General features: G+C 43.6%; 1 protein-coding gene across 1 annotated transcript in view; it reads left to right on the forward strand.

Annotated features, from left to right (window-relative positions):
- The first annotated feature begins 14,007 nt into the window (after positions 1 to 14,007).
- The window catches only part of LOC124721181 (5-aminolevulinate synthase, erythroid-specific, mitochondrial), a 99,904-nt gene continuing 89,791 nt past the window's right edge, over positions 14,008 to 24,120 (forward strand). Inside the window, exon 1 of the mRNA XM_047246018.1 lies at positions 14,008 to 14,048. Coding sequence (XP_047101974.1) covers positions 14,046 to 14,048 — 3 coding nt within the window. The 5' untranslated portion in view covers positions 14,008 to 14,045. The remainder of the gene's footprint in view (positions 14,049 to 24,120) is intronic.

Here is a 24,120-nt window from a genome sequence, read left to right on the forward strand (position 1 = left end):
TTTCGCTGCTCATTCAGTAAAACTGCCACGTGAATTTATTGCTTCTTTACTACTTCTTTACTACTAACAGTATTTGCAACAAATTTTGCAGGCACTATTCACATATACCACTAAATTTACCAGAAAAATATTATTGTACAACACACAGTTCGGGAGATATGACGACGTAAAAACACATGCCGCTGAATGTGCCTACAGAAATATATCACCGTACGACAGAGGTGATATGACGTCATAAACACTGAGATGCGCCAGAAACTGCCGTGTCATGCGTGACGTTTTAATTTATTACTTTGGTATTACTAACTCTCTTCATAATCCAGTTCGCTAACTGTAGCCACATGTAAGTTACCACTGGACGTACTAGCAAAGTTATATCATTTTACAGCACGTAGTTCAGGAGATACGTCGTCACAAGCATTGAGCTGCGTAAAAATGAAACTGCATGGCGAAATTACCTAGAGATACTGGTGAAATGTGTGTACAAATACGTGTGAAATATGTGGAATGTATTTGTCATGTGCGAACCTGGGCAAAGCTGTGGGTGACAGGCTCATCCTAAAGCCTTCGAATGATTTCAACCAAATTTGGTAAACATATTATTCACAATCAGGAGAAATATTGTGGAAGTAAGAACCACCAACCACCTATTGTGTATGCGTGATAAGGGGGAGAGACAAGGAGGGAGGGGGAGGTGGGCTGACAGCGTGGGGAAGGACGACATGGGCACTGATAGGGGGAACGAGAAGCTGGACAGAGAGTGGCAGGGGAAATGGACAGAAAGAGGGGAGAAAAGGAGATGGACAGAGGGCGAGGAGAAAATGGACAGAGAAAGGGAAGAAGAGGAAATGGACAGAGGGGCAGCCGGAGACAGAGAGCAGAAGGGGTAGAGAAGGTGGACAGAGAGAGAGAGAGAGAGGCAGGGTGGAGGAAATGGACTAATAGAAGACTGGTATAAATACATACGCAGGTAACGCGCGGTACTCAGCTAGTGTAAATATAACGGAAGATGGGAACAGAGATAAAAGGGAAGAACTGTATCAGAGCTTGTGGACAAGATCTGTAGAGATCGGACGCAAAAGATGCATATTTTCTGGCCATGTAATCGGGATGTACTAGACTAGAACTGCCAGAACAGTCCTCGAAGCCAGTGTACCGGAAGAGAGGAACGATAGGAACCATGTGGATCATTGGACCCGAGGGAGCCAAATCTCAAATAGGTATCAAGATGGAATGGAAGGCAATCAGGAGAATTTAGTACACAATAACCAACATGCAGGAGGTCAGTGATAGCGACTGGTATAGGAAGAGGATAGAGGGCAACCAGTGAGGCAGACAGAAGGGGGAAACGCTGGAGATCTCAGTGAGAGAGTGTGGGAGAGAAGAAAAAAAAGTTGGAGATGTGAGGAGAACAGGTGCTGATCCAGGATTGGGTTTTAGGGAGGGGGGATCACAGTTTTACTTCATATCCTCACCCCCGCCCTATATAATACATTACTGGAAAATAATAGTTCACCTGGAAAGACGATGTCGATTTTGGTCCGATGACGGCATACGCTACCTACCAACATACAGGGTAGTGGCGTAGCTACAGAGCGCCAACTGGTCAGGCAACCATGGCACTCGTACTTCCTACAGCGAACTGAACGAGTTCGAAACGGGTCAAACTGTGGCCTTCCGAATGGCGGCGTTGTACTTTCGGAGAACTGCCATGGACTTGCAGCCTCAATGATGGAGCGATGCTCGTATCAGTGGTCTCATGAGCATTTTTACGTCCGTAGATGTTTTGGATGTCCATGCAGCACAGATGCCTGCCAGGACCGTCGTATTATAAGGGCAGCAGTGGCGGACCGTACAGCTACCACAGCACAGATAAGAGGGCTGGTGAGCCCAGACGTGTCAAGGCGAACTGTTGCGAACTGTTTATTAGCAGTGGTACTGCAGGCTCACACGCCTCTATCCCGCCTTCCACTCACGTCACAGCTGCCACGTGCACAGCTCTACTAGTGCAGAATATGATTTCGAAGATGAAATGGATGGCCGTGATGTTCAGCGATGAAAGCATATTCAGCCTGCACACAAGTGATGGTCATTTGTGCGTCGAAATAGACCTGGTGAGCTTTGTCTCGTACAGTGCATTCCTCCATCACACTGCCTCCTCCCCGTGCCTTATGGTCTGGGGTGCGGTAAGCTACAACTCTTGTTCATCTTTGGTGTTCCTGAAGAGGCGCTAACCAGCGCTCGGTATGTGCAGAATCTTGTTAGACCCGTTATTTATTTATTTATTTAGCGTATGGCTCATAACATCACAGTAAAAATTACAGAAACAACACGATTTAAAAAAAATCACATATGTATAAACAGAGCAATAAATAAGTTTGTATATAAGGACACCGCCAATTGTAAATTTACACTCACAGAAGAGCAATCACAAGCAGACGTCCAGCTTAGATAATAAATAGTCGATTGCCTCTTGGGTCGCCATTAGGAAATCCTGTGGGTCACCCTCGTATGCCCTTAGTGGTCATTCCTGCACGATGTGTTTGACCGTCTGTCTCTCAGCGCCACAGTCGCAAGCGGCCGTATGAAGTTTACCCCATCTGTGTAAGGAGTCGGCGCATCTCCCACAGTTGGTTCTGATGCGATTAAGAGTTGACCCGTTATTTGCATTTCTTGCAGCAGGAGGGTAATGTGTTGTTCCAACAGGATAATGCTCGCCCACACATTGTGCGTGAAACTCAACGTGGTCGGTACGATCTCTGTAAATGCCTCGAACCGAGCATGTGTGGGATCTGTTGGGAGAAGTGACTCGTGTGACTCGTCAGTAAACAGCTCTTAAGGAAATATGTGAACAGGTCGAGTAGGCCTGTCATTCCGTAGCCCTGGACAGTATTCGCCAATTGTACGATCGACCTGATGCCAGAGTCACCGTCTGCGCTACCGCCCATGGAGGCTACACCACGCACTAACACGGGTGTTTCAGCATGGGCCGATACTTGGTACCTCACAACCGCTTGTGCTATTGACGTGTAAATGTAATCACTTAATGCACTGCTGCAGCAATAAATCTTCAATGAATTGTGAAACGTCTAGAAGAGTGTACACGTTTTTTTTTTTTTCAGCAGTGTAGTATAGCGACACTCTTACTTTTAACGCTTCATGATTTTAATAATAAAATATAAAAAATCTTTTGTAATTATTTTCTAACAATACAAATGATTAAGTCCCATACTCCTTAACAGAGCGTAGGGGAACGATGCGGGAGACCCGCACCGCCGTACTAGGCAAGGTCCTAGTGGAGATGGTTTGCCATTGCCTTCCACCGACCGTAATGGGGGTGAATGATGATGATGATGATGATGATGATGATGATGATGATGATGAAGACGACACAACACCATCCCCAGGTGAAAATCCCTGACCCCGCCGGGAATCTAACCGGGGACCCCGTGCTCGGGAAGCGAGAACACTACGGCGACACCACGAGCTACTGACAATAACAACACAAAAAGGTTATTATTATTATTATTATTATTATTATTATTATTATTATTATTATTATTATTATTTCATTTTTTTATGTTTTCCAATTTTTTCTCAGTAATTTCTCTGTTCTTGGAGATGTGGTCTATGCAATAATAAAATGAAAGACTGCTTCTTCTGTGCCATACGCACTTTACTTTTAGTTCTTTATGATGCGTCTCCAGTGGCAATACAAGTTTGCTTTATGTATATAATAACTGCGTTATATAGTGATTACAGATGTTACGATATTATAGTTTTTATTACTGTCGCATTTTAAGGTAACACATATTATTGGCTGTTGAAGATACTTCATAAATAAAAAGAGAAACGTTTATGATACAAAACAGACTTTCATTTTGATGCATAGACTGGCCACATCTCCAAGAACAGTAATAATTAACTGTTTACATTAGTGCTTAATACATAACTTTAACATAATTTGCAAGTAATTTAAGTTCAGAAAAAAAAACTAATTTTAAAGGCACTGTCCGTAGTTTTGATAAGTTCATGTGTCCTGGATCTACGAGGAGCGTTCAATAAGTAATGCAACACATTCTTTTCTCGGACAATTCCGGTTGAAAAAATACAGAATTTGTTGTGGGACATCGTGGAATACTCCAGCTTAAGCCCCTATAGTTTCACGAAGTTCCTATAGGTGACGGTGCTCAAGAAAATGGCTCTGAGCACAATGGGACTTAACATCTGAGGTCATCAGTCCCCTATAACTTAGAACTACTTAAACCAAACCTAACCTAAGGACATCACACACATCCATGCCCGAGGCAGGATTCGAACCTGCAACCGTAGCAGTCACGCAGTTCCCGACTGAAGCGCCTAGAACCGCTCGGCCACCGCTGTCGGCGTGACGGTGCTATACGCAGCCTTCGAAATGGTGTCTGTAGCGGGGGTGAGTTCTAATCAGAGGGCTGTCACCTTCACGGGAAACTAGAGCATCGCTGATATTCATATGCGCTTGCAGAATGTCTACGGAGACCTGGCAGTGAACGAAAGCACGGTTGGTCGTTGGCGAGGCGTCTGTCATCACCGCAACAAGGTCGCGCAAACCTGACCGATCTCCCGCCTCAGGAAATTGAAGAAATGGCTTCACCGTGTTCGTCGCCATAAACATGCTAACGAAGTTCATCTCCATGACAATGCAAGGTCTCACACAAGTCTACTCGTCCGAGAGGAACTCACAAAACTTCATTGGAGTTTTCTTCCTCATCTACCCAACGGCCCAGATCTCGAACATTCCTACTTCCATCTGTTCGGCCCAGTGAAGGATGCACTCCGCGGGATGCAGTACGTGGACAACGGGGGAATTACTGATGCAGCCAAGACGTTGGCTCCTACGCCGACCACTAGAGTGGTACCATGTGGGCAGACAGACAGACCCTCCCAGTAAGTTGGCGTAAGGCCGTCGCATTGAAGGAGATTGTTGAAAAATAGGGTTTTGCAGCCAAAAGAGTGGGGAATGATATGGTGTATTGCAATCCGGAATAAACCCAACCTGCTTTCAGAAAGAAAACTCGTCAGAACTGTAACAGCAAAAGCAAAGAACTCTCATAACTTTAACATTGTCATTTTACACGGTATAAAATCGAAGTCTGCAGCCATCATTTTTCAGTATTTCAGTCAGAACTACGATCGTGCCCGCAAGCCTGCTAAAGGGTAAATGCTGTTTCTTTGAGTCGTTTCCTCATCGTTTTGGGAGAGTCAGTCTTCTATACTCATTATTTTTGTGAAGATTCTTTCCCTTTCTGTTTTCTTCACTCAACAGCTTATAGCTTGCCGATTCTACCTGTGCACTCCCAAATCATTTCGGATTTGTTGTCGGCACGTGTTTCAGCAGTTGTAGCTGTCCCCGATTGGGATCTCCAGCGCAGTTATGTGAGCAAGCTCTGAAAAGCATGCAGTGTTACAAATAGCTGGTAATGTTCTAGAATGCTTTGTAATGTTGCAAACTCTTGGTTTTCATGCTTCTTTATAGTCCGAACGTTAACTGAAACGTTTGGAAATTGATAGCTCCCTCGCTCCCTCCTCCTCACCATGGATTCACGCCTAGAGGACAAAAGGAAGACTCAGTGCGTGAAAGGGATACCTGGTACTTCACGCAGGCCATAAGACAGGGAGTAAGGGGAATGTGATGATGAATTAAAGAGGTTTGGCCTTTTTGCAAGAACACATTTTTTATTTTATCTCCAAACATGTTTCACCCCAGTTGTGGCACCTTCAGTGTTTGTGCTTTTACATTGTGTCTGCTGCCAACAGAAACCAGCCACGAGTGTAAATTAATTGCGTTAGTTGAGCTGTGCTTGTATTTTATAAGGTGCGATCAAAATTTCCGTTTCTTGGCGTTGCTGCTGCGTATATGCACCACAAGGCGACTCCAGTGCAGGTATCAAACACCGATATTTAGGCAAAGAATTAGTGTGTTATTAGTGCCTTTCCGACGTGCATGCAGTAAATGCAGATACGTGAACTATAGCGACATTATTACCTAAAGCTCCCAAACAGGGCCAACGTCCTGTTAACGCTTTCCTTGGCTGGTTGAATGACAAACACCGGCAGCCATCCATCGGGGAATGAAGAATATGTATGGAACAGCATACCTGTCGAAAACCACAATTTTGAAATGCTGGTCGGGATTCGACACAAAACGCCTGTCGTCCCCAAATCGCAAATGTCGTAACGCAGAAATTACGCCAACTGAAGTGTAGATGCTCGAGCACTCGCTCTTTAGTCCTGAAATGAAATGAAATGAACGTACGGCATTGTTCGGCCGCCGAAATTGCAAGTCCTTTGTAGCTGACGCCACTGCGATGACTTGCGAGTCAATGATGATGAATGACACACAACACCCAGTCATCTCGAGGAAGAGAAAATCCCTGACCCCGCCGGGAATCGAACCCGGGACCCCGTGCACGGGAAGCGAGAACGCTACCACAAGACCACGAGCTGTGGACCCTTTAGTCCTGATCTCTCCCCATGCATTTACCACGTCTTAGGTCCCTCAATCCTTCGAATACCAGTGGTTTCTGCCTGAATTCACCACTTCATTTTTTAAGTGCTAGTGCCTTTAGTTTGAGAGCACCAATGCAGTTGCAAGTCAGAGACATCTAGTGGTATGCTGAGGTACTTCCACGAATGTAGTGCTTTTAGCAGTCAGAGCGTTCACAGCAGCAGTAGGCGCTGAGATTGCAGTACCTGATTGTGGGAGATAGCGACTTGCGGCTTTTTTTTTTTTCAAATGGCTTTGAGCACTATGGGACTCAACTTCTGAGGTCATCAGTCCCCTAAAACTTAGAACTACTTAAACCTAACCAACCTAAAGACATCACACACATCCACGCCCGAGGCAGGGTTCGAATCTGCGACCGTAGCGGTCGCACAGTTCCAGACTAAAGCGCCTAGAATCGCTCTGCCACACCGGCCGGCTGTCCTTTTTTTTTCTTTCTTACTTTATAGTGACCATTGAGGAGATCATTGACAGTGAATCTAATGTTATTTTACCTTAAATTTGGGTTTGTACTACTATTTTATCAGTAGTGTAGAAATGAAACCACTGGGGCGGTATGTAGTGTTGAGTTTTATTAAATTTTTGGCCGTTTTTTAGAACTGTAATTTGTCTTAGGATTTATGAGTTCATGGAAGTCTCGAGATGAGGGATTGTGTCTAGGAAAAAAGCGAAATTGCTTTCAAATGTAACACATTAAATGATGGGTAGTTGAAAACTGTATGTCCTAGTGTCTCCAAAGGGAAACCACCTCCTTAAAACACAATTGTTTCCTTCTAGTCAGTTTCTTCTGGTATTCGTAGCTTACTACGATAATTAAGATTAATTTTGTGAAAAATTTTAGAATTACGAGGGACGTTCTACAAGTAATGCAACATTTTTTTTCTCCGCCAGTTTCGGTTGAAAAAAATCTAAATTTGTTGTGGGGCGTCGTGGAATATTCTCGCTTCAGTTCCTATTGTCATGAAGTTCCGATAGGTGGCTGCACTGTACGTAGACTTCAAATGGCGTCTGTAACAGAGGTGCACTCCAAGCAAACAGCTGTCATCAAGTTCCTTTTGTGGGGAAAATCAGAGCATTGCAGATATTCATAGGCTCATGCAGAATATCTACGGAGACCTGGCAATGGAAAAAATGCTTGATGAGTTGGGCGAGGCGTCTTTCATCATTGCAAACCTGTCCGATCTCCCGCGTGTCAGATGGCGGCACACCGCTGTGACTCCTGCAGTACTGAAACGTGCGGACACTCTCAGTTGAAAATGACTGCAGCGTGTTCGTCGCCACAGAGATGCAAACGAACTTCTCCTCCTTCATGATAACTCAATGCCTCACACAAGCTAGCGCAACTATGGGTATCTCACAAAACTTAATTGGCTTGTTCTTCCTCATCTAACATATAGCCCGTATCTCGCCACTTTCAGACTTCCATCCGTCTGACCCAATGGAGGATGCACTCGACGGGAAGCAGTACATGGATGACGGCGAGGTTGTTGTTGTAGCAAGACGTTGGCTCCGACTACGACCGCTGGCCGCTGTGGCCAAGCAGTTCTAAGCGCTTCAGTCTGGGACCGCTACGGTCGCAGGTTCGAATCCTGCCTCGGGCATGGATGTGTGTGATCTCCTTAGGTTAGTTAGGTTTAAGTAGTTCTAAGTTCTAGGGAACTGATGACCTCAGATGTTAAGTCCATAGTGCTCAGAGCCATTTGAACCGGCGTCGACCAGTAGAATGGCACCGTGCGGGCATACAGGCACTCCCAGCGTAGTCGCGTTAGCCAAAAGAGTGGGGAATAATGCAAGGCATTGTAATCCTGAATAAAACCAACCTGTTATCAGAAAAAAGTGTTCCATTGCTTACTGAACGCTCCTTGTACATTCCAAAGTAAAACCAACTCCTTAAAAGAGTTTATTGTTTACGTTTTACCAATTTCTTATTGTATTCCTTGCTTACTATGTTAATAAGGGCTAATTTTGCGAAAAAAATATATTTTTTCATATTATTCCGAAAAAGGTTTTGAATGGTCGACGGTTCCAGTCGGACGAGGATGTACAACAGGCAGTTACAAACATCTTCACGCAGCAGAACACTGTGTTTTACCAAACGGGTATCTTCAACGTGATCCGTCGGTGAGTTGATTTCTCCAATGCTTAAGGCTATTTTGCTTGGTTGGCTTACCAATTCGGCACTGAATGGGCTTCGAACAGAAATTTTTTGATCGCTCCTTAAATTTTCCTGCTAAATGTGTTACGGTTTTTACGTCTAAACCGACGTTTTCCCGTGTTCATTCGTGAAATCTGGATGTTACTGTGTCGATGTGGCTTAGACACGCATTTTGATGCACATTTAAGCTACAGAGATGAAGTTTACAGTTACTAAACATAGCAGCAGATTTTTCTCCTATCGAAAAACACTTTAAGATTAAAAAAAGTCACGCATCCGAATGGGACGGGGGTCAGTAGATGTGACGTACATATAGACACAAACAAATGCTTACAGTTTCAGAAAAAAGTTAGATGATTCATTTAATAGAAAGAGCTTCACGAACTGAGCTTGTCAGTAACTGGTCTGGGCATAATGCAAGCTGTTATTCGACTTGACATGGATAGATAGAGATGCTGGATTGAGATTTTCACTCTGCAGTGGAGTGTGCGCTGACATGAAACTTCCTGACAGATTAAAACTGTGTGCCAGACCGAGACTCGAACTCGGTACCTTTGCCTTTCACGGGTAAGTACTCTACCAACTGAGCTACCCAAGCACGACTCACGCCCCGTCCTCACAGCTTAACTTCTGCCAGTACCTCGTCTCCTACCTTCCAAACTTTACAGAAGCTCTGTTGCGAAGGTTCGTAGGAGAGATTGCTACACCACGAAGATGTCGTGCTACAGACGCGAAATTTAACCGACAGGAAGAAGATGCTGTGATATGCAAATGATTAGCTTTTCAGAGCATTCACACAAGGTTGGCGCCGGTATTGACACCTACAACATGCTGACATGTGGAAAGTTTCCAACCGATTTCTCATACACAGACAGCAGTTGACCGGCGTTGCCTGGTAAAACGTTGTTGTGATGCCTCGTGTGAGGAGGAGAAATGCGTACCGTCACGTTTCCGACTTTGATAAAGGTCGGATTGTAGCCTATCGCGATTGCGGTTTATCTTATCGCGACATTGCTGCTCGCGTTGGTCGAGATCCAATGACTGTTAGCATAATATGGAATCGGTGGGTTCAGGAGGGTAATACGGAAAGCCGTACTGGATCCCAACGGCCTCATGTCACTAGCAGTCGAGATGACAGGCATCTTATCCGCATGGCTGTATCGGATCGTGCAGCCACGTCTCGATCCCTGTGAGTCAACAGATGGGGACGTTTGCAAGACAACAACAATCTGCACGAACAGTTCGACGACGTTTGCAGCAGCGTGGCCTATCAGCTCGGAGACGAGGCTGCGGTTACCGTTGACGCTGCATCACAGACAGGAGCGCCTGCGATGGTGTACCCAACGACGAACCTGGGTGCACGAATGGCAAAACGTCATTTTTTTGGATGAATCCAGGTTCTGTTTACAGCATCATGATGGTCGCATCTGTGTTTGGCGACATCGCGGTGAACGCACATTGGAAGCGTGTATTCGTCATTGTCATACTGGCGTATCGCGTGGCGTGATGGTATGATGTGTCATTGGTTACACGTCTCGGTCACCTCTTGTCTCATTGATGGCGCTTTGAACAGTGGACGTTACATTTCGGATGAGTTACGACCCGTGACTCTGCCCTTCATTCGATCCCTGCGAAACCCTACCTTTCAACAGGATAAGACCGAGCGAGGTGGCGCAGTGGTTAGCACACTGGACTCGCATTCGGGAGGACGACGGTTCAATCCCGTCTCCGGCCATCCTGATTTAGGTTTTCCATGATTTCCCTAAATCGCTTCAGGCAAATGCCGGGATGGTTCCTTTGAAAGGGCACGGTCGATTTCCTCCCCATCCTTCACTCACCCGAGCTTGCGCGCTCCGTCTCTAATGACCTCGTTGTCGACGGGACGTTAAACACTAATCTCCTCCTCCCCCCTTCAGCAGGATAATGCACGACCGCATGTTGCAGATACTCTACGGGCCTTTCTGGATACAGAAAGCTGCCTTGGCCAGCACATTCTCCAGATCTCTCAACAATTGAAAACGTCTGGCCAATGGTGGCCGAGCAACTGGCTCGTCACAATACGCCAGTCACTACTCTTGATGAACTGTGGTATCGTGTTGAAGCTGCATGGGCAGCTGTACCTGTTCACGCCATCCAAGCTCTGTTTGACTCAATGCCCAGGCGTATCAAGGCCGTTATTACGGTCAGAGGTGATTGTTGTGGGTACTGATTTCTCAGGATCTATGCACCCAAATTGCGTGAAAATTTAATCACATGCCAGTTCTAGTACAATATATTTGTCCAATGAATACCCGTTTATCATCTGCATTTCTTCTTGGTGTAGCAATTTTAATGGCTAGTAGTGTAGATCGCAATTTTGACGATCTAAGGCATCAGTTGGACAGAGGTCATCGAACAACCCTATCCATTAATGCCAAGCCGAATAAGTGCTTCCATAATGCCCAGTGGTGGACCAAAGCGTTACTGACTAACTGAATTTCTGAAGCTCTTTCTCTCGGATAAATCATTCAGTTTTTCTGAAAATGTAATCATTTGTCTTTACATTTACGTCACATCCATCGACTCCCGTTCCATTCGGATAATTCCTTCGTGGTGCACCGTTTTTTGTCTTACAAGGGGAGGCCACGACGTTTGGAACGCGGATTTACTGCAAACTCCGTACACTCATAGTACTCCATGAGGAAAAGAAAATGTGTAAGCAGTAGCGCGTACTTCTCAAGCGTTACTGAGAAAATCGCAAGATATTTTCGGTTGTCGAATGTATATCTGTGGGTGGCCATTTTAACCATGAAGCGACTGCAGCCGAGTGATGACGGCACGGTAGCTCAGAGTGTTCGGTCAGAGGATAGCTTGCCCTCCGTAATAAAAAAAAAAACTGAGTTAACAGATCGACAACGAACGTAAATGGCTGTTTTACGACGTCCGCCCCGAGCAGATGCAACGAACTAAAACGAATAAAATGAAAAATTAAAAAAAAGTGTGTTCGTTCAGAGCATTAGCTTTCCTTTCTAATTAAAAAACTGAGCGAACAGATGAACGAACAAACTGAACGGATGTCATCGGACGTCCGCCCTGAACAAATTCAGCGAACAATGTAAAAAAAAAAGTTTTTTTAAGACGCTATTAAAATACACTCGATACTGCATAACCAATTATCAGCGCCAGTTTTTAAGGAAATACTGCGTTATGCCTAGTTTGCTTCCAAACTATCGTCTGAAAGAGAGGTGTTTGAAAATGTTAACGAGGTCTGTTTTTCCACAGAAAACGTCAAAAGACCTTGCGTATGCGGAAACATAGCATTTATTCAATGGAGCTGGTGCCGTTTAACTTTGTTTTCCATGTTTTTACGAAAAATATCATCCTGCAACTTGTACTCGTAATGACGAAAGCGACGATTAATATGTACATCTTTCGAAAGCCGTCTGTGCCGGTCAAAACTTGGAGGTAACAAGTCGTTTCGGGCTCCTTCCAGGTATAAGGGATTTCTCAAATCACGGACAAACATACATTTTTAGTATTACTTCATCCATTTGGTCGTTTACTAGTCGATAGTTATGAATATTACATCATTTGTGATAATAAAAATAAGTAGACTGCCAAATAACATCGTAAATTTAATAAAATTCCATCCGATTACTTTCCGAGTACTTTCCCCATTATATCAGTTGTAATATAAATAATAAAGAAAATGACTGTGTTGAAAATAATAAAAAAACTGATGAACGCAACTCGATCCAGCGGCTTGAACGCCAAACAGTTAAAAAAAAATTATTTTGCTCTCTATTGTTTGTTGAATTTGGTCAGGGCTGACGTCCAATGACACCCATTCAGTTTGTCGATGATCCGTTCGCTCAGTTTTTTTATTATAAAGGGTACCTAGCGCTCTGACCGAACACGCTCAGCTACCGTGCCGGCACCACTCGGCTGCAGCCGCTTCATGGTTAAAATGGCCACGCACAGATACATATACAGGGTGTTACAAAAAGGTACGGCCAAACTTTCAGGAAACATTCCTCACACAAAGAAAGAAAATACGTTATGTGGACATGTCCGGAAACGCTTACTTTCCATGTTAGAGCTCATTTCATTACTTCTCTTCAAATCACATTAATCATGGAATGGAAACACACAGCAACAGAACGTACCAGCGTCACTTCAAACACTTTGTTACAGGAAATGTTCAAAATGTCCTCCGTTAGCGAGGATACATGCATCCACCCTCCGTCGCATGGAATCCCTGATGCGCTGATGCAGCCCTGGAGAATGGCGTATTGTATCACAGCCGTCCACAATACGAGCGCGAAATGTCTCTACATTCGGTACCGGGGTTGCGTAGACAAGAGCTTTCAAATGCCCCCATAAATGAAAGTCAAGACGGTTGAGGTCAGGAGAGCGTGGAGGCCATGGAATTGGTCCGCCTCTACCAATCCATCGGTCACCGAATCTGTTGTTGATAAGCCTACGAACATTTCCACTGAAATGTACAGGAGCTCCATCGTGCATGAACCACATGTTGTGTCGTACTTGTAAAGGCACATGTTCTTGCAGCACAGGTCGAGTATCCCGTATGAAATGATAACGTGCTCCACTGAGCGTAGGTGGAAGAACATGGGGCCCAATCAAGACACCACCAACAACGCCTGCCCAAACGTTCACAGAAAATCTGTGTTGATGACGTGATTGATGTAGAGCAATGAGTCGCATGTCAACACAAGCACCGAAGTCAACATTTCCTTCCTTCAATTGGGCCAACTGGCGGTGAATCGAGGAAGTACAGTACATACTGAAGAAACTAAAATGAGCTCTAACATGGAAATTAAGCGTTTCCGAATACTTGTCCACATAACATCTCTTTCTTTATTTGTGCGTGAGGAATGTTTCCTGGAAGTTTGGCCGTGCCTTTTTGCAGCACCCTGTATATTCGACGACCGAAATTACCTTGTGATTTTTTTCAATAACGCTTGAGAAGTACGCGCTACTGCTTACACATTTTGTTGTCCTCATGGAGTACTACGATTGTACGAAGTTTGCAGCAAATCCGCGTTCCATACGTCGTGGCCTCCCCATGTTAGAGTGTGTGTTCGGAGGGAAGAGATCTGGGAGACTGAAAGTGACAATGCGCACGTGAGGTAGCTAAACGGGTCAGGCCGAGTGCTTCCCCGCGTGTCTCGAGGCAAGGCGGCGACGGCGATGACACAGCACGTGAGGAACTGCTGGACTTTCTTCGAAACGTGGAAGGCGGCCCGCGTGGAGGGGGCAAGGCTGCACGTATAGCGGCCGCAGGCGGCAGCGCGGCGCAGTCCGCAAGCAGCATTCCGCGCAGAAGCTTGGGCCGCCGCCACCACCATGGTACGTCTTCCTCACGTTTCGCTCACTTGTTACACTACTTCGTGGTGAAGGCTGCATCACAGCTCCCACGCTTTCGCCGTTATACAGTGTTTCACGGACATGGACGAACGGGTCGTAGCGCATTGTCGCCTGTGGTCCCACAACTGCAGCTGATTGTTAGAACATCTTAACCCACGATTGTTTAGTCTGCTTTTTGTAAAATAACTCAATTCGCGTTTATACCAATTGCTTGTTATGTAGACTTCATTCACGCATTAATCATATATTTTTTCTGTTAAATCACTTTATACGACTTAAAAAAAAGACTAACAATTTTCTGTAGGTGATGTTAGACAGGTTTCAGGAATTTTCGAAACTGCATTACATTATACGGAGCTGTATTGTTTCTTTATTGTAACAATGTTTTAGTTCGTACTCCGCCCACCTTCAGATTATCTGTTGGGTTGGGTTGTTTTGGGGGAAGAGATCAAACTACGAGGTCATCGGTCTCATCAGATTAGGGAAGGACGGGGAAGGAATTCGGCCGTGCCCTTTCAAAGGAACCATCCCGGCATTTTCCTGGAGCGATTTAGGGAAATCACGGAAAACCTAAGCCAGGTTGGCCGGACGCGGGATTGAACCGTCGTCCTCCCTAATGGGAGCCCAGTGTGCTAACCACTGCCCACCTCGCTCGGTGATAACCTCTACCAGAGAAAACACGTGACCCTACTTCAGGTGGATACGACTATACTGACTACAGTGCCTCACAGAAACGCTACAGCTCTGTGTTATCCAGAGTGTCTGTTTTAACCTGAGACTATGAAATATCTCGATAACAACGCATCACCGGCCGGAGTGGTCGAGCGGTTCTAGGCGCTTGAGTCTGGAACCGCGCGACCGCTACGGTCGCAGGTTCGAATCCTGCCTCGGGCGTGGATGTGTGAGATGTCCTTAGGTTAGTTAGGTTTAAGTAGTGCTAAGATCTAGCGGACTGATGACCTCAGATGTTAAGTCCCATAGTGCTCAGAGCCATTTGAACCATTTGAACAACGCATCGTACGAGAAAATGTTCTGGGTGAAAAGTTAATATTAGTGAAGGGTACATCAGTTTGCGCTAAAACTGGTCACCTTGTAACCACCCCACCTGCGTGAGCGGGGTCAACTTCGTATTTTCACATTGGAGCCCCCAATTTTCATTGCATATTCGGATTCTACGCCAAAAAATGCGCACGGTTTACTTAAAAAATTGGATTCCATTCGTGATAGATGGAGCTGTTCGAAAAATATCAAGTGTGCCTGTTACTGCAGTTAAGAACAGACGCATTTTATTCCACATACCATTTAGGATGTAAATGTAAACCTTTGTGTTCTGGTGGGTGAAACTTTATTTTCGAAATTTATTTTAGTGTAGCAAATTTGATTTTACAGTACAGAATGGTTAGCCGTCAATGTTTAATTAGAAAGTGTGTGTAGCAGGACCCACGAATAACGACGGGGATTTAAGTTTCCTGTTCCCTTCTAGATGCGTAATATCGATGAGTTCCCTTGCCTCTCAGCATTGTGGTGGTAGGTTTCAGTGACTCACCATTGGGGTGCTTGTTTTCGGTGAGCATCCACGGCAGGTGCGTCGGCCACTATCACTGCAAGGACATTTTATATCATTACAAAGATTGTGGATTGTATTCCGCCGGTAGCCGCGATGCAAGTGCGAAGTGAAAACACACACCGAAATCAGTCACCCTGATGGCGGGGTTCGAGGGCGGCCACCGAAATTAAGCGTTCAGGTGGTTTCAGAACTCACTACAACCAACAGAAAACTACATTACCATACAAGTAGCTTGATTGCTAGAAATGTTAATGTCTGGCCATATTATTTGAACTGCGCAATCAGATTTGCAACACTGAAGCAAATTTCGAACATAGCTATCATCCTTTAACACAAAAAGGTTTAAATTTACATCCCAAAATGAAATTTATAATCAAACGCATTGGTTCTTAATTACGAAAAGAGGCACACTTGATAACTATCGAGTGTAACGCCATCTACCACGAATGGAAAACAATTGTTAGAGAAAACCCTGTATAATGCGTTAAAAAAAATTCTTTTGACTGCAAATATACGAGAATGGATTTTTACTCGTTGTGTAGTCTCATTCATTATATAGAAGTCATGGATTACATTTTAAATATATTGTAGTTACATATGTAGGCGGCGTATGTGCAAGAATCATTACGGTATTCTTACATATAATTTATCCCCACTATCTACGTAAATGAAGATAATTCTTACTGGCGTAACGTAAGTATGCGGCCTTTAATGTTAGAGTAACCGAAAAATCTATAACGGAAGGCCAGTGTAAGACACGCAGTGAGTGAAGGACGAAGAACAGTGAAAAATCATCAGCAGTCACTTAGTTTTAATTGCTCATTTCAATTAATTTTCGCCATTACCGGGTTCGATCGCATACTCCTCATTATCAAATGGGTTCCTGCATATTTTACACCCACAATGAGCTAGCTATCATCGACTTGTTCGCTACGTTACGTCTGGCGGCCTTGAGCAAACAGAAAATATCGACATCTCCGATTTCGAAAGAGAGAAAGGATTATGTAGAGTGAGTCATCAACAAATACAAAGCTATTTAATGGCACCTGGTGAGTGAAATGTTCAAGGGGCCATGAGAAACTGCGCTACGAGACCAAAACTAACGATAGTGACAACTGAAGCATACATATCGCTGAAATTCTACAACTGGTGGCTTTTCCTTTTGTCAGAATACGAAACGAAGGAGCCATATATTTCGACAGTATAATTAATTTTTTTTTCTAGAAAAGTTATTAAAATTCGTCGATATATTCTAACGCAGCCAAGTGAGTTATACTTACCTATCATCAGGTTAACGACAGAATAGGACCCTAGTGATCAAATGCACAGCAGATTTTCAACAGAACAGCGATTAATACGGTACATCATCATAGACTGTTTAACAACGAACAGCAAATGCAGTAAGTTAAATTCCTACTGTTTTACATTCACTGTCAGTGCAGTATCACGCACATGTTATATTTGGAGCACTTGGACAACAATAGTTGCAACGAGAACTACCTTAAAAGGCTGTTTGGTTCCATAACGGATTAACAGAAGCATTAACATGTATATTCACTCCTTGTAATCCTAGGACGATATAGTACTGATGTTCTTCCACGAAAAGCAAGATTGTTAAATCCAATATCTGACGTTCGCGACGCCTTAGTCCTGAGAGAGAACATTTTACAGAGAGAAACTCAATAAGAAAACCTGATAACTAATTTGAAATGATTGGCTACTTTTTATTCAATTCCTCGCAATAAATCGATGTATTTCGATGAATATCTGGCGTGAGTAATAAGGATATAACTAGTTCAGATACTTATCCAGACAAATATCTATAAATTCTTCTCCCCAATAGCGAAAATAATGGCCAGTAACTACTTTTATATATATTTCATACTGTTGATGTACCAAGAGATAAACCATTTCAAGGGTCGTCCTGTTCTCTCATTGTTGCAAGGGCCTGGTAACAGAACAAGACATATGTCGGATGAAGGGTTTCACGTGCTCGAACTCTGTAACCTTATTGAGACACCATGTCACTGTTGTTAAATGTAACTGAAGTAGACTTGTATTCGGGAACAAATAGGTTCATATCTCTGTGCGGCCATATAGATTTTCTTTGGTTTCCCTAAAAAATTTCAGACGAATGCTGGGACAGTATTTTAAAAAATGCACTGGTATCTTCCTCCGCTGCTCTTGTATAACTAAGCTAGCGAGTGATCCGTGTATAGTGATATCGATGTCGACAACATATTAAACTTTATGCCTCCTTCCTTCTTCCTAATATTAGACAAGAACTTAAGTCTACCTCAAAATTCTGTAGTATATTATAATGAAGTTCATCGATTTGGAGTTAGTGGTAGCTCGTAAGCATAAAACATAGTCGCAGAATTTGCAGGAAGATTCATTCGTATTGGAAGCTATCTCCAGTTGTGATGTGGGACAGATCGGTACGTCAGATAAATAAAAGGAAGTGGTATTTTCGAAAAGTAAATTAGAGTTCCAGCTATCATATACGTTCCACCTGAACACTGGAACCTCTTATTTCGATAAGGTACTTATCCATAATTCTCTTTGGAGATACCGTACAACTGTCTTCTTTTTATTTAATTTCATTCTTAATTTGCAATTTTTCTGGAGTGTCGGCGACGTGTTTCTCTAGTCAGTCAGTTTGTCGAATTTTGCCGTACAGTTCATCGATGTTGTGCAAGGCGTATCGTATTAGCCAAACCACCCATAGTCATTAAAAAGTAGGCATAATCTTCTCACTTAAGGACTCACGGTTTACGATTTAGATCTACTGACAGACACTGCGTGCAGAGTACCGCATCTTTAAAACAGAAAAACCACAAAAGTGAGTGTACTTAAAGTTTTAAGTATGTTATCCAGATGACGTTTGTCACTGTTCTTTGCTGAGAACATGAATGAATACGGACCTCCCGTCTACACCTCACACTACTTTGGTTTGTTTCTTGATTTCATAATTTCGCTGTCAATCTCTTCAGATATCTAGTTGTACTCGTATACATCCAGTAATATCCTCATGCCATATCAATATACTATGAAAGAAACATGGAGATATTTTTTGCAGCTGCGTATTCCTTAGAGAAGATATTTGTGGTATCACGCTGTTTCATTTGTCACTTAACAGTATCTGTGGTAGTTCGGTAATTACGCGAATTTATTCGTCTCCAGCATGAACGAGTTGACTTGAGTAGCATCCCTCCGATAGTCACTGACTGCTGTCACTGCTTAATTCGCTCAAGAACCCTTCATACTGCCACTCATCAGAGCCACTTACTTCAGTATTTCAGAGATCTAATGCTAGACTGCTTGAGGTTATCGAATCACTTGAAACTCTCAATCATGGAGGATCTATACAAGTGTTGACAATTTGTTCAACTGGCAGATCTAGTGATGCACGTTGAGTACCACTGTCAAAGGCGAACTGTGGGAAAGTGTAAACATTAACATGTGGTTCACTGGTGCTGATAGTTTAACACCGAGCCTGCGGATGTGTTTTAAGCGAAATCGCCAGACTGCCTAAGTCCTTATGTTTACGAGTATGTTTTGGAACATCTACAGTTCAATGAAGTTTAGTAAACAAGCATGCAGTATCTCTATACGTTTACATACGGAGTGGTAAATATAGTGGCGACTGAAACGGATTCCACTCATCCTGGTGACAATATGCTGAATAAATGAGCAGCGACGTTGACATGGAAATCTCTGAAATGACACCCAGTTGAAATCTTGCTCCAAACTGTAAGCCTTACCAAATATTTCTTCTTATGTTCCGCTGTGGTCAACTCCCAAAATCTAAGTCATAAATTTTTTTTAAAAAAGCGCTTGTTGTAGGTTCTTCATTTAATATGAAAAATTCTGATATCAAAATTTATCTTTAACGAGTTGCTGCTTCTTTATTAATGTTCTGTATGAAGTGGAAGCATAGATCGTAATACCAACGGCGGTTATAACGAAAGTAAGTTTTTTTACACGGCGTCTTCAAAGAGATTTTCAAAAAATCAAAGACGCAGCGAATGAAAAGTACCGGTATTATGAAAATAACTGACAATAACAGTACTTAACTACTCAGTCAATAGCAGATAATTATAATATTTTGGCTATACAATAGATAGTTAATTGCAACGTACTGCAGGCCATTATGCACCGGTAACAAAGTGGAAAGTTTTCGAAACTAACAACGTCGTGAATAACTGCTTATGGTTTATATCAAATAGTCTGTTCACAACAACAGTCCCTGAAGCTCGACTGGACGCAGTGACCGCTAACCCTTGACACGGAGATGCCTCAGAAAAAGAAGAAAATGCGATACTGGATGGAACAATCGTTAGTGTTATTCAGTCACTGAACCTGAGGAGATTATTTTTCACTCTCTAAATTGGCAGCCCTCATTTACAATGGTCATATGGGTCATTTGACAGAGTAGGGAACAGCGATAATTGCTTGTAGAGGCTAACGTAATGTTTTTATTGCTGGTGATGGAGGTGCGAGAAAGCTGTAACTTAGAGCCGGCACATAGCCTGCTTGCATCGCAAAGCAACATGACCACAAGTTACATATATGTCACGCAGCTCGTGGTCTAATGGCGAACGTTGCTACATCTGGATCACAGGGTCCCGGGTTCGATTCCCGACAGGGTTGCCGATTTTCTCTGCCCGGGGACTGGGTGTTCGTGTTGTCCTCATCATCTAATCATCATCCTCATCATTCGTGACAGTGGCTAGATTGGACTGTGGAAAAAAACTGGACTGTGGAAAAATTTGGACATTGTACGGGTGCTGATGACCGAGCAGTTGAGCGCCCCACAAACCAATCATCATCATCATCATCCAAAAGACGCCGGGATCATCTTTCAGAAACAATACCGCATCTTCTCACTCATCGTCACGTGGTTGAATGGCTAGAATTTTAAACCACGCCGTCTGCGCACAGGTAGGTGATAGGGAAAAGTCAAAAGACTTCAAAGACTTTTGCCGTCTCTAATGAACTGACACATTCCTTCCATCCTTCCTTCCGTCATATCCTTCTGTAGCCTATTACCAAAGAGCGAAATTTAAAATTTGTTGCGTACCTCACTGACCCGCCTCTCAGAAGTACTCGAGTACAGACGCTGAAAGCCTGAATCTAAATCTACACCCTACAAGCCACCGTATGACGTGTGGTAGAGGCAACATATCGTATAAGAATCATTATTTACCTTCCTGTTCCATAACCGGATGCTAAGGACGGAAAAGGATTGTCGGATACCCTTTGTATGTAACATACTTTCTTTAATTCTACCCTCTCTGTTATTAGCAGAGGTGTAACTTGGAGGAAATAATAGTTTTCTTGATTATTGTTGGAAGCTCGGAAAGTTTGAGAATTGTTCTTCGCAATGTACGTCTCCTGTCTTGTACCACATGCCATTGGTAATTACGCAGTAAATCTGCGACGTTCTAGCACAGACTAAACTAACTCATGCCGGAAATCGCCGCTGTAGTTGTAATGATCATCTCTTCCGTTAACCGACTTGTTAAAGGTATCAATCCGTAGTACAGTACTGGTAGAACGATGTTTTCGTAAGTGGCGTGCTCAAAATATGTCTGACTGTTGATCTGTCAAAAAGGAGCTTAAAATTACAATGAAGTAGATTAGTGGGAGTTGACGGTCAATGGGACAGCGATTGTAGCGCCGTGACACAGGTAAAGATACCGGCGACCTTGCACAGCCAGAGCAAACTAATCACCATTTTCTGACATGGTACGAAAGTGCAGAAAACGGGCAACTAAAAATAATCTTTCCACACGAAATCTTGGCGTTTCCTAAGACAGACTTTCCTGTAGGCTTTAAAGTAAGATACTTCTAGCTGTGCAGATTTTCTATTGCAGGATCCTGTCGCTTTCTATGTACAGCTGGTTTTTAGTTTTATAATGGAAGAGTATGTTAAGTGGAGCAATGACAGCAAATTTTTTCCTCATTATGAAAGACGGTCCAATAAATGAATACTCAATAATGGCAAAATATGTTCAGGACACCCTGTAGAACCTCTTAATTGACACATTACACTAAATAATTATAAAAAGATCAGCAAAAGTTCCTCATTACGTGTTGTAAAACACGTAAGCGCCAGAATACCGATAGACGTAAGGTTGTCATTGAAAATAGGGAACTTCTTGTGAAGGTAACTGGATAAAGAGTTAAAGTAAATAAGAGAGAATTTATTCCTCCGAATTGTTTACGGAAACAACGGAACTGTGTTACTGAGAAAACATGAATCACTATTTCTAAAGGATTTTATGCTTTCGAAATATTTTCGCCGGCCGGAGTGGCCATGCGGTTCTAGGCGCTATAGTCTGGAGCCGAGCGACCGCTCCTGTCGCAGGTTCGAATCCTGCCTCGGGCATGGATGTGTGTGATGTGCTTAGGTTATTTAGGTTTAATTAGTTCTAAGTTCTAGGTGACTGATGACCTCAGAAGTTAAGTCGCATAGTGCTCAGAGCCATTTGAACCATTTTTGAAATATTTTCCTTCTGAAAGGGTACACTACAACGGGTGTCGCATCATCATTCTATTCTGCCCTCTGGTTTTAATACCTACCTCTGCTTTTCTTTGTGGCGTACGTTTTCCCTCTTTCTGTTCGTTTCTTTCGTTTACTCTTTCGTTGTGGTTCACCATTCCTTTTAACCCCTTTTACGGTCTCAAACTGAATTTTGGTGTTGTCTTACGTTGCGCCTTGTTTGCCTCAGGAAAAAGTGACTGATGACCCTGTAATTTGGTCCCTTTATACCCCAAACCAAGCAACCAAAAACGTCTCCACGCCGGCCCGTGTTACTGCGCCGATTAAGTAATTTGGTGGTGGAGGGTCACATGACCACCTGGTACCAGTTCGACACCATCTCCGTAGTCACCATTGTGCTCGTTTAAACGGATGACTAATAGTTTATCCGATTATTGTTATAACAACGATACACATAATCAAATGGTTGAAATGGCGCTGAGCACTATGGGACTTAACATCGGAAGTCATCAGTCCCCTAGAACTTAGAACTACTTACACCTAACTAACCTAAGGACATCACACACATCCATGCCCGAGGCAGGATTCGAACCTGCGACCTTAGTAGTCGCGTGGTTCCGGACTGAAGCGCCTAGAACCGCTCGGCCACCGCGACTGGCTACACATAATCACAAATTAAACTTCCGTATGAATATCTGAAGCAACTCCCAGTGCAGTCATAGCAATACAGAGATGCGTATCTTATATGGGCATTAACTTACGAACTGATCATGTTGTAGGCTAATGAAATATGTACATCACAATTGCAAAAGAACTCTGCATTGTAGGATTAATTTTTGTCTTTAATTTGCTTGCGATAAGCTCGTAGTTTGTGTATAGCGCCGCTAAAAGATTGTATTGGCATCCAGTCTGTGGAAGGGTTACGATAAGGCACGGTTGGCACGTAAAGCGCGCAGTCACGTGTGTGTGTCGGCGGTGTGAAACGGCTGGCGGTGGTCCAGACTAGATGTACTGGCGCGAGTTCACCAACGGCGGTCATCTGCTGATCATGCCGACGCGTTATGACAAATCACGCTGAGACGGATGGCGTGTCTTCGCAGATAAATCTCGCCGCATGTTTTATCTTTGCAGCGCTCTGCCGTCAAGGTCTTCCTGGGTTAGAGTTCCTGCAAGGAAACCGGTCTTCTCTCACGGATATCGAAGTTCTGATGTTACCGAAGAGTAAAAAAGTTACCAACTCGAAGCTCGCGTGAATGGTTAACTGTGCTTCGAAAAGAACCTCTTTTTGTTCATAACTGTCATCCCCGCCTTAAATCGAACAACAGAGATGTAAATTTCGATTGCAATACGGAGTTTTCATACAAGGACTGGCTCATTTATTTTAATTCGGGAAGACAACTGTGCGTACCCTAAGGCAAGACTAGTGTAAACTATGCGTTGCCGAACAGATCAAATGTGGAGGAAATAAAATAAAATCCCTACAGTTAATTCATTACGCGCAGCTGCGTGAAAATCTGTTGCGGCAACCCCGTGCGAAGATCTTTTTATCATCAATCTCTATATAGTTTGGTATCGGTTGTAGGCAGCATTTACATCCCATGTATGTGAGATAAGAGGAGCAAACCAAGACACCCTGTAGAACATCTTAATCGATACGTTACACTAATTATAAAAAGAAGCAACATCGTTCTTGTGCAGCGCAGCTAGCTCTTTATTCGCACGAAGTAATGGCCGCTATCGACAGGGGATCTCAAGTTGATTCCGTATTTCTAGATTTCCGGAAAGCGTTTGACACCGTTCCTCACAGCGACTTCCAATCAAGCTGCGGGCCTATGAGGTATCGACTCAGTTGTGCGACTGGATTCGTGATTTCCTGTCAGGAAGGTCGCAGTTCGTAGTAATAGACGGCAAATCATCGAGTAAAACTGAAGTGATATCAGGTGTTCCCCAGGGAAGCGTCCTGGGACCTCTGCTGTTCC

This window comes from Schistocerca piceifrons, chromosome X (genome assembly GCF_021461385.2).
Source record: "Schistocerca piceifrons isolate TAMUIC-IGC-003096 chromosome X, iqSchPice1.1, whole genome shotgun sequence".
Lineage (NCBI taxonomy): Eukaryota > Metazoa > Arthropoda > Insecta > Orthoptera > Acrididae > Schistocerca > Schistocerca piceifrons.